Here is a 12,074-nt window from a genome sequence, read left to right as displayed (position 1 = left end):
CAATCAGAATTTTAAACCACACATACTTTGCTGTTAAGATTGTGCCTATGGAAAGTAGATCAAGTGAAACATTGCAGTTTCTAATTCTTTCAATCATTTCTAATTGCATTAATGTCAAGTAATTCACACTGATTAAAGACAAAAATATTTTTCTCAAGTTAATTGCATTAAAAATAATTTAAAGGTGATAACTTTTTTTCCCATCATTGCTTCGAAATGTTTTACAATTGCAGGAAATGATAGGTGAATGAGTTGTACTTTAACATTATCCAGAATGATTACAGTGGATATTGTTTCTACTGTAGCCAGTAGCCTTAAAGATATTTGCTCACAGTTTGGAAAAAAATGAGATAACAAGAATCCAGAGAAAGTATATTCCTGTCAGGGTGAAAGGAAAGGCTGGTAGGTATAGGGAATCTTGGATGACTAAAGAAATTGAGGGTTTGGTTAAGAAAAAGAAGGAAGCACATGTCAGCAATAGACAAGATAGATCGAGTGAATCCTTAGAAAATTATAAAGAAGGTAGGAGTATATTTAAGAGGGAAATCAGGAGAGCAAAACGGGGACATGAGATAGTTTGGCAAATAGAATTAAGGAGAATCCAAAGGGTTTTTACAAATATATTAAGGACAAAAGGGTAACTAGGGAGAGAATAGGGCCCCTCAAAGATCAGCAAGGTTGCCTTTATGTGGAGCCACAGAAAATGAGGGAGATACTAAATGAATATTTTGCATCCGTATTTACTGTGGAAAAGGATATGGAAGATATAGACTGTAGGGAAATAGATGTTGACATCTTGAAAAATATCCAGATTACAGAGGAGGAAGTGCTGGATGTCTTGGAATGGTTAAAAGTGGATAAATCCCCAGGACCTGATCAGGTGTACCCGAGAGCTCTGTGAGAAGCTTGAGAAGTGATGCTGGGCATCTTGCTGAGATATTTGTATCATTGATAGTCACAGGTGAGGTGCCGGAAGACTGGAGGTTGGCAAACGTGGTGCCACTGTTTAAGAAGGGTGGTAAGGACAAGCCAGGGAACTATAGACCGGTGAGCCTGACCTTGGTGGTGGGCAAGTTGTTGGAGGGAATCATGAGGGACAGGACGTACATGTATTTGGAAAGGCAAGGACTGATTTGGGATAGTCAACATGGCTTTGTGCGTGGGAAATCATGTCTCACAAAATTGATTGATCTTTTTGAAGAAGTAACAAAGAGGATTGATGAGGGCAGAGCAGGAGATGTGATCTATATGGACTTCAGTAAGGCATTCGACAAGGTTCCCCTTGGGAGACTGATTAGCAAGGTTAGATCTCATGGAATACAGGGACAACTAGCCATTTGGATACAGAATTGGCTCAAAGGTAGAAGACAGAGGGTGGTGGTGGTGGAGGGCTGTTTTTCAAACTGGAGGCCTGTGACCAGTGGAGTGCCACAAGGATCGGTGCTGGGCCCTCTACATTTTGTTATTTATATAAATGATTTGGATGCGAGCATAAGAGGTATAGTTAGTAATTTTGCAGATGTCACCAAAATTGGAGGTGTAGTAGATAGCAAAGAGGGTTATCTCAGATTACAACAAGATCTGGACCAGGTGGGCCAATGGGCTGAGAAGTGGCAGATGGAGTTTAATTCAGATAAATGCAAGGTGCTGCATTTTGGGAAAGCAAATCATAGCAGGACTTATACACTTAATGGTAAAGTCCCAGGGAGTGTTGCTGAACAAAGAGACCTCGGAGTGCATATTCATAGCTCCTTGAAAGTGGAGTCACAGGTAGATAGGATAGTGAAGGCGGCATTTGGTATGCTTTCCGTTATTGGTCAGAGTATTGAGTACAGGAATTGGGAGGTCATGTTGTGGCTATACAGGATATTGGTTAGGCCACTGTTGGAATATTGCGTGCAATTCTGGTCTCCTTCCTATCCGAAAAATGTTGTGAAACTCGAAAAAGGTTCAGAAAAGATTTTATTGGACGTTGCCAGGGTTGGAGGATCTGAGCTACAGAGAGAGGCTGAACAGGCTGGGGCCTTTATCCCTGAAGTGTCGGAGACTGAAGGGTGACCTTATAGTGGTTTACAAAATTATAAGGGGCATGGATAGGATAAATAGACAAAGTTGGGGAGTCCAGAACTAGAGGGCATAGGTTTAGGGTGAGAGGGGAAAGATATAAAAGAGACCTAAGGGGCAACTTTTTCACGCAGAGGGTGGTACGTGTATGGAATGAGCTGCCAGAGGATGTGGTGGAGGCTGGTACAATTGCAACATTTAAGAGGTATTTGGATGGGTATATGAATAGGAAGGGTTTGGAGGGATATGGGCCGGGTGTTGGCAGGTGGGACTAGATTGGGTTGGGATATCTGGTCGGCATGGACGGGTAGGACCGAAAGGTCTGTTTCCATGCTGCAAATCTCTATGACACTGGAAATAATTTAGTTGATTAATAAAAATAAGCCCAATATTTATAAATATGCAGTTCATTTTTTTAAAGTGAGTTACTCAGCGCATAATCAGAATTAAAACTGAGTTAATTTAAATGAGAATCAATGGGCGATGAGGTCTTTATTTATCTATGGCTTTTGTCATAATTTTTAGCTGTTATCAGGCAATCACTGGTTTTCTCTTCTCTGGTTAGAATAAACATGGTTAAACCACAGAAGTCAGGTCACCATGTGTTCATCTGTTTGCATTGTATTGCTCCCAAATACCTTGAATGGATTTTCTTTGTGTTTAACAGGAGTACTCAAGACTGCCTTTACACTTTAGTTCTCTCGACTTCAGGCTTTGAATCTAAAGTGTAATTGAAACTGGGTCAAAAGCACACTTTGTGCCATCAACTCTTTTCCCACATGAAAAAATGGAAATGCAATTTGCTGCTGGTCTTTGTGTGAAAATCCACTTTACCTGATAAAAAGTGCAATGGAAACCTGAGAATGTAACAATAGTGTCGGCACACTGCTGCTCTAGGCAGCTCCAAATCCCATAAATTCTTGCAATGTAGTGATAGAGTGATGTATTTGAATAACATCTTTTTCCTCTCCATTGTCATGCATCTCTCATTTCCATTATTTGTGACATTCAATCCAGGCTTCTCTCAATGCTACTATTTCCCAATCACAGATATATTTCCTTCCCTTGTGGAGCTTGTGCAGTGGCAGCATTTGGGGAGCTCTGACCTTGTGGGTGTGAGGTAGCAGAGAGTAGATAGTGGAACTCACCCTTTTGGAGAGCATTAACCTTCTTACTGACCTGTGAACTTCTCTTAAACTAGGAGTAGCCATCAATCTGGGTGGTTCTCTACGTCCAGTTTAGCTGTGTCTGGTGATGTGGCCTGTTTTGGCACTCTGCAGAAAAAAGGGTGGCCCTCCTCTTGTAGTGGCTGTTGTATTGGGTCTAGGTTTGTGTTTGTTGATGGAGTCAGCGGATGCGTGCCATGCTTCTAGAAATTCTCTGGCTGTCCTCTGTTTAGCTTGTCCTACGATCATTGTGTTGTCCCAGTCGAATTTGTGGTCCTTGTCATCTGTGTGTATGGCTACTAGGGACAGCTAGTCATGGCATTTAGTGGAGAGTTGGTGTTCATGGATGCGGATTGCTAGTCGTCTGTTTGTTTGTCCTAAATAGTGTTTTGTGCAGTCTTTGTATAGAATCTTATAAGTTACATTGGTCTTGCATTTAATGGGTGTAGGGTCTTTTGTTCACAGAACGGTGAATCCACTACAAGAGTGAAAAGCCAGACACAGACCAGATCCTGTACCATAACAGCAATCACCAAATACACACAAGAGAAGCTGCATTAGGACCCTGTTCAATACACTGCAGCACTCCTGACCTGTGAAGTGTAGAACACCTCTACAAAAGCTTCACCAATTACAGATATCCCCGCAACTTCATCCACAGATGCCTAGCAGACAAGCAACATGACAAGAACATGTCATGACCAAATTCACTAGCCATGCTATCTTATATAAAATATATAACTAATAGAACTAACAGCCAGACTTCTCTGAACACTGATTCATGACAGCCCATAAATCGACACCCACACTTCCACAACTCACCAGAACAAAAGACCCTATAGCCATCATGTGCAAGAGTAATGTAATTTACAAGATTCCATGCAAAGACTGCATGATAAACTATATAGGACAAACAAGCAGACAACTAGCAATCCATATTCACGAACATCTACTAGCCACTAAATGACACAAACAGCTGTCCCTTGTAACCATGTACACAGATGACAAGGACCACAAATTTGACTGGGACAACACAACGATCATAGGACAAGTTAAACAGAGGACAGCCAGACAATTTCTAGAAGCAAGGCACTTATCCATGGACTCCATCAACAAACACAGACCCAATATACTAGCCACTACAACTGACAACTGGAAGCAGCGGGAACGGAACCAAATAAATTCCAGAAGACACAGTACAGCAGTGCTTCATAGAAAGCTCCAAAGAACTGAAGATGTCACCTAAACTGGGGGTGAAACATCTGCAAATCAACTTTCCAACTTGGTGAACATATCCACAACCATGACAAATGGAAGTCTGTTCAATGTTGCAGCTGTTTCGATAAAGGATTAAGGTAGGATATGACTGCCTCTATGTAAAAACTGATTCTCATTATCTGATGCAAGTCATATCTAAGAGGTTCAATCTAAATCTAGCTGAACTATAATCTGTTAATGATAGAAATGAGCTAACCCCAAGAAATTTTAGCAAGAATTACAATCTGTTAATCTTGCTAACAGTTTTTGGGTTAGCTCATTTCTATCATTGCACACAGTTCTCATTGATGAGAGATTGGCCTAGACAATAGAGTATAACCAAAATTTCAAGGGGTGATTTCAAGAAACTTATGATTGGTCTTTCTTATCAGTAGTCCTGAATTTATTCTGACAAAAGTTCATCCATCTGAAATATAAATTCTTTCTCTTCACAGATGCAACCTGATCCATTAAGCATTTCCAGCATTTAAAAAAATTACTTTGGAATTTGCCTTTTATTGTTTTTACCTATAATCCCTTTTCCTCATGTGCTCTAAACTGAAATGGTCCTCATGATTAATTTTTCTCATATAAAACTTGTGGATGCTGGAGATATGAAACATACAAAAACAGAAATTGCTAGAGGAACTCAGCAGGTCTGGTCTGGCAATATCTGTCGAGAGAAAACTGAGTTAACATCTCAAATCCAGTGACCATTGATCAGACTATTGGCAGCTATCAGATGAGTGGATAGGTGGAGACCAAACCCAGGGAGAGAAACAATAGGTAGGTAGACAAAGGGGTTGTTGATAGTAAGCTAGGAAATAAGAGATGTTAGATAAGTGATCATAGGTGCTATGAGTAATTGAAAATTGGCTGGCTACACTGAAAGCAACCCATGTCATGACAAAAACTGGGGTGTGGGGTAGATGATAAATATGGAAAGGGGTGTTCAGGCTCTAAAATGGTTCAACTGGAAGGTTGGAGTCCTGAAGGCAGTAAGGTCCCCAGTAAAAGATGAGGTATTGATCTTCCAGGTTGTGTTGAGCTTCACCGGACCAATGCAGCAATCCTGAGACATCGTTTTTCTAATCATTTCCTTTGTAATTTCTTTTTCCCCTCAAGACTGACAGATCTGATGTCTAACCTTTCCTCCTAACTCATTCTCCAATACTAGAAATTGGTCTATGAACTGTTTCTGATGTTTACTTCGAGGGCTCTGATGCTTTTCTTGAACTTTCATGAGCAGGCTAACTGCAGTAAATGAATGTTTCATTAAAATCTATTGTGACAGTAACAATTGCCACAGACTTTTGCTGATTTGGAAATATGCCAGCATTTGATTTGGTTTGTTAGTTACTGTCCTAAATTGAATGTCCTAAATATTGAATCCATTCTCAGTTTGGATCTCTTTCAGCTTCTCCCCCAAAATAGTTTGGTATCATTTATTAAATACTCATATGTCTCTTCTTTTTTTCTCCTCTTCCAATGTCAAGTATCTCACACCAAACTGTGAATGTAATTGGTCATATTCCTTCCTATGGCAAGTTTTCTACATTCTCCTGTCACAGCTTTATCAGTCTTGACTGCTCGTTAATTTAGTATTATCTGAAAATGCAATTCATTTTATCTGATATTTCTGAATTGCATAGAAATTGGAGGCCAACATTAACCTCAGAGGCTTTGCACTCAATCTTTCATCCAGTCCAACATTGCTTTCCTTGCTAATGTCCACAATTTTACTGACTGCTATATTGTAAACCTCTCCAGTTTTGAAATTTGGGAAATTGTTCAGCTATATGCTAGATTTGAGTCATTGGACTTTTAGATCTTGGCCAAAGACCAAAAATTGCCAAATCATATCTTGGATGCAATATATATATTACTCTCCCAACATCTCCCATTTATCCAGTAATTACCTGAATATTTCAGATGATATATGATTTTTGTGTAAAATAAAAGCATTTACCATAACTATGAATAATTGGATTAGACAGTGTCATCCATTAAGGGTCACAGCATTAGTGGTTTTAACAGCCTTCAACAAACACCATGTCTAAGTCTGAGCTTCCAACCCATAGTTCAATATGGATACCCATACTTTTGTTCTGTAAGAATACAGAATTTCATCACTCTTGAAACATTGCCAAGCAAGCTTGCTTTGAATGATCAGGGAGGTACTTGATCAGCAAGTAACTCTCAGCCACCAATAAATTAGAACATTTCATCATTTGCTTCATTTCAGAAACCTGTGTACAAGATGGCTGCAGCAATGACCCTGAAACAACAGCAACTACACTTCAAAAGTACTTCATTTGCTGGAAAATGTTAGAATATCCAGTTACCCTTCAACTGGTGCAGCAATATAATAATATTTCATTTCAGGCCTTCTGGAATATTCTCTCTGGATAAAGCATTCAACATAAAAATTTCTTGCTCCAGTCTGAGGCCATCTAGTGTTCAATTAACAGTATTCAAGTTCAATATGTACAATGGAGGACTTAAAAGTGCTAAATTAATGCAACATCTTTGATTTATCTTTCAACCAAGTTTTAAATGCTTCTTAAATTCCCAACAGTATTATGTAAACTTACCTAATGCAAACCCCATGCAAAATGCCACATCTGCAATTGCATAAACACTTCCATAGACAGAGACGTGACGCAAGTCCACTAAGTAACCCATAATAGGCATCATAGAAGAATCTACCATTCCTAAAAAGAAAGGTACATTGATTAGGCACAATCAAGTTAGTTGCAAACAACAAATACTAGAATGATTCAAAGCTCATCTTTTATAACAAATCACCATGATTTTGTTAAAGCAATTATTAAAATATGTTAATATGCTGAAAAATCATATTTCAAGCTTACTCTCAGGTATCTATGTCATCTTGATGATTATCTACAATAAAGATATGTTTGACAAAAAGGTCAGCAACCTAAAATCTCTTCCCACAGATACTGCTTGGTCTGCTGAAAATTCCTAACATTTTTACTTTTCATTTAAATTTAGAGTTGTTTCAAAATTTTACAACACATGGAGAGTTTATTATTTTAAAAATGAAGTGAAAAATTCAGATGTACATACATAACATGCAGTAATTACATTGCATAGTTATTATGAATTAATTCCAGAAAATTCAAATGATACATTTAAACATAATTTACACTGATCATTTAACCAAGAAATGATTGTTTAAATGTTGATTAATTAATTTTATTAAACAATTCTACTGGTCTAGGAGAGAGCAAGACTGCACTGGAAATGTGTCAATAGTACAAATTAAGTAATACAGTGAATTGGCACATTGGCTTTTTAATGTTGAAACTTGGGTTTCAATTCATCTGTATTAATAAAATATGATTATGATTTTCTCCAGCAATGTTAATTGATGCAGTTTACCTAGAGCAAAAAATACCATTTGGCTAGATATACCTGTTGCTCAATCTTTTGCACAGATCAACACCATGATCATGCCATTTAATTGCTCCATTCCATGAAAATAGGTTTAGTAATTGACAAGATGTTCTAATTGTAACTTAAATATTAATTCACTAAAGTTATGCTGCTAGATACACTATGCACTCTAGAAATACTGGTCTGAGGTCTGTATATATCACCCTATGACTGAGGTAAGATTTCATTTGAGACAAACTCAAATAAATGCAGAGGACTCCACACACTCCGAGGATAGTAGAAGATAAAAATAGTTTCCTTAATTGTTGATCTTGCATTGTCATGGACAGAAAATCACATTACTTCAACATAAATACAAAATGTGGAGAGAAATACAAGTTAACATTTCAGGTTCAATGACCTTTCTTGAGAACTGATGTAGCTAGCTTCTTCCAACACCTCATTTTTGACTTGGGAACTCTAGTCTTCTGGACTCAATATTGATTTCAACAACTTTCTGGTTTGAGGCACCTTCTCTAACATCCTTACCCCAGTCCCCACACACCAGGCCTTATTACATGCTCGCTATTATACACTACCCATTGTTAGCCACTAATTGTCCACTAATAGATATTCATTCTCCCAGGCTGTTCATTATCCACTCAGAATTATAGAGACGCACAGCATGGATAAAGACCCTTCAGATCCTAACTAATCTAGTGTTTGTCTGTCCAACTATTCTCTCCTCTCTTTGGGTTCTAATATCCACCTATTGTTTATCTCTTCCCTCCATCCCATCTTCTGCATTAAACTATCATTTTCCTAGCTGCCATTAGTTCTGAGGAAGGGTCACTGAACCCAAAGTATTTGAGTCTGCTTTCTTTCCACAGATGCTGCCAAAGCTGCTGAACCTTTCAGCAATTTCTGTTTTTTGTTTCCGATTTTCAGTATCTGCAGTTCTTTTGGTTTTTTTTAATATAACTGTACCCAGTGGTACTTTGCAAAGCTGAATTTTCAATCTTAACTTTAAGCAATATTCTCTTCCACAAGATGTGGTTCTGCCAGCTGCCCTTTACTGATGAAGTCATTGGCTTACTGACAAAGGTTTGCTCACCTATGGCAAAACCAACTCCAAAGTTTGGTACGATAAGTCCATATATATTTTTAGCAAGTGGTACCTGTGATTAATTAAACAAACATGTTAATCATCTTGTAAAAGCAATTTCTTTAAATTCTCGATATATTTGATGCATTTACTTTTATAAATGCTTCAGTTCCATCTCAGTATCATTTTAATGTTTTCCAATTCTAACAACTGTTTCTGTTTTATCATTCTGGAAGGAATTGGTAGGATTATTCTTGTCTTTATTTGCTATCCACATTCTGAGTTCAATATGAACATTATGCTCTTATTAAGAATATAATTGGGGATACATGTGCCAGAAACTCATTCAACAGTTTGGAAATTGTCGTCTTGAACACTTCTGAAAATTGAATTTTAAGCAGTTGCTTTTATACCATTTGTTCATGTTCAAAACAATGAAATGATGCCTAAATTGTTCTTCATGTATTTTAAGCTATCCCTCATATCAAAAGAAAGGTTAAGTACCAGCAATTAATTGGAGAAGCTTAATTAAATTTAAAAGCCATTAATCAATTTCAGAAATGAAAATATACCACATGAAGTAAAAGGTGATTGAATTGAACATTCAAACTCACTTCGCTACACCAAATCAGTTGATAACCCCATTATTATTGCTAACTTACGCAAACAATGCTTATTCCAACGATTATCATCCCCAAAAGAGAACACAGCCACCTGAGGAAGAGATGAGAATTGGTGAATACTGGCAGGATTTACTGATGATAACCGTTCAAGTGCTTTCGTATTCAGAAGCTTACTTTCCCTTAATATAACGGTTGCCTGAGAGTGGCTTAGTCTGTCTGTTAAGCCCATAAACTTTCCTTCATAAAATAAACCCACGTGATTTCATTTCCTGAGAAGCAGACATAGAGGGTATTAAATGATTAAATATACTTTAAGACAGGAACCACTGGATATCTATTGATCTGTTTTTATTATTAAAATTATCAAAATCTTTTGCACAGATTGAGAGACCTACATACTCGATAAATGGTTCACAAGGTAATTTCCTACCTGCCCATTTTGTGTGCAAGGACTCCAAAGATGTTAGTTCCAATTAGATATGAGACACTTGCTGGAACAAAAGCAATGCCTGAAAACCGAAATAAAGCTTATCAGCATTACTGTCACTCAAATGGATTGAAATTGCAATCTGCACAAAGCAGGTATTGATTACTGTAGAGGTAATAAAATGTTGCAGTATGAATAAACTGTTCTAATTTCCTATTGTAGGCTTAGCTAGACTAACAAAAGAACAAGAATAATATTTGTATGGTACAGCTTTTTCAAAATTGTCTTTTAACTCGTTGCTTTTATACCATAAAAGATTTCTTCTGCGAAAGCATATGGCTTTCTGAGCTGCATATTCATTTAACATTAACCAGTATTAGTGTCAATACTTTCTTATGTGGTCAACTGCTGAACATTTAAGACCTGTGCCATGAATTCTAAGGATAAATGTTACTTTCTTTGCATGAAATGAAAGACAATGCAGGTCAATTGTCTGACGAGTGTGAATTGAGCAAACATTAATTTGCAAATCTGTTCAAAGGTCAGACTTTATGAAGGATAAACAATGCAATATATAGGAGACAAATTAAAATTGAGCTTAATTATTCTGGAGTGAACGACAGTCTTGATTTCTTAATGCAGCAAAATGTTTGCTAATGAAGGTTCCCTCTGCTGAGTATTTCTAGTAAGATCATAAACCCAAACTCATTGAGTAGCTTGTGCTATCAGCCAAGGCTCAGTTGATAGTGTGCTTGCCTCTGAGTCTTATGGTTGTAACTTGAAGTCTGATTCCAGGTTGTTGAGTACAAAATTCTGGATTAGTGGGTGCTGGAAGAGCAGAGCAGGTCAGGCAGCATCCGAGGAGCAGCGAAATCGATGTTTCAGGCAAAAGCCCTTCATCAGGAATACAGGCAGAAAGCCTGAAGGGTGGAGAGATAAGTGAGAGGAGGGTGGGGGTGGGGAGAAAGTAGCATAGAGTACAATAGGTGAGTGGGGGAGGGGATGAAGGGGATAGGTCAGGAGGGGGAGGGTGAAGTGGATAGGTGGAAAAGAAGATTGGCAGATTGGACAAGTCATGGGGACAGTGCTGAGCTGGAAGTGTGGATCTGGGGAAGGGGAAATGAGGAAACTGTTGAAGTCCACATTGATGCCCTGGGGTTGAAGTGTTCCGAGGCGGAAGATGAGGCGTTCTTCCTCCAGGCGTCTCGTGGTGAGGGAGCGGCGGTGAAGGAGGCCCAGGACCTCCATGTCCTCGGCAGAGTGGGAGGGGGAGTTGAAATGTTGGGCCACAGGGTGGTATGGTTGGTTGGTGCGGGTGTCCTGGAGATGTTTCCTAAAGCACTATGCTAGGAGGCGTCCAGTCTCCCCAATGTAGAGCAGACCGCATTGGGAGCAATGGATATAATAAATGATATTGGTGAGTACAAAAGTCTGGGCTGACACCCCAATGTTGTATAGAGATGCTTCATTGCCAGAGGTGTTTTTTTAATGGTTGAGTTGTAAAGTTGATACCTATATACCTCTTCTGGTAAAAGTTTTACATTCTATAAGATGACAGACTTGTAGGTGAGTTATCCCTGATTCCCTAGCCAACATTTGCTCTGCAGTCAGCATTTCAAAAATAAATGATCTGGTTATTGGCATTTTGCTGTTGTAGGAGCCAGCTCTGCACTAATTGGCTGTGGTTTTACCTACATTACAACAGTGACTATACTTCTTTGATATTAAATATCCTGTTGTCCTGAAATGTGCTATATAAATACAAGTCTTTGCTTTTCTTTATTCATAGCTCTGCTAAAAACACTAACCATGGCAATCTTCTTGAAACCTTAATGTAGCTGCACATGATTTCCAAAGGATTCTGATATGATTTCAAGTGAGAAGGTGGTATAGCTTTATATTTACCCAGTTGCCATTTTGCAGAGCACATGGTCTCCATCATCCATATGGGCAAGGCTGGTTCTAGCATTGCAATACCCATGTTTGCAAAGCATATAGCTCCTTATGAAAACAAGAATTAAATTATTAATAAA

At 38.4% G+C, this 12,074-nt stretch overlaps 1 protein-coding gene across 1 annotated transcript in view; it reads right to left on the bottom strand.

Moving 5' to 3' along the window:
* slc18a2 (solute carrier family 18 member 2) overlaps window positions 1–12,074 on the bottom strand; it is a 36,060-nt gene that overhangs the window by 2,405 nt on the left and 21,581 nt on the right. Inside the window, exons 10-14 of the mRNA XM_060842127.1 lie at window positions 11,947–12,042; window positions 10,045–10,123; window positions 9,654–9,705; window positions 9,001–9,064; window positions 7,082–7,201 (exon numbers count right to left, since the gene is read on the bottom strand). Of these exons, the coding sequence (XP_060698110.1) occupies window positions 7,082–7,201; window positions 9,001–9,064; window positions 9,654–9,705; window positions 10,045–10,123; window positions 11,947–12,042 (411 nt within the window). The remainder of the gene's footprint in view (window positions 1–7,081; window positions 7,202–9,000; window positions 9,065–9,653; window positions 9,706–10,044; window positions 10,124–11,946; window positions 12,043–12,074) is intronic.

The sequence above is a fragment of the Hemiscyllium ocellatum genome, chromosome 22 (assembly GCF_020745735.1).
Source record: "Hemiscyllium ocellatum isolate sHemOce1 chromosome 22, sHemOce1.pat.X.cur, whole genome shotgun sequence".
In the NCBI taxonomy this organism is placed as follows: Eukaryota; Metazoa; Chordata; class Chondrichthyes; order Orectolobiformes; family Hemiscylliidae; genus Hemiscyllium; species Hemiscyllium ocellatum.
The sequence above is the reverse complement of the archived record's forward strand: the minus strand, read 5'-3'. Positions and strand labels throughout refer to the sequence as shown.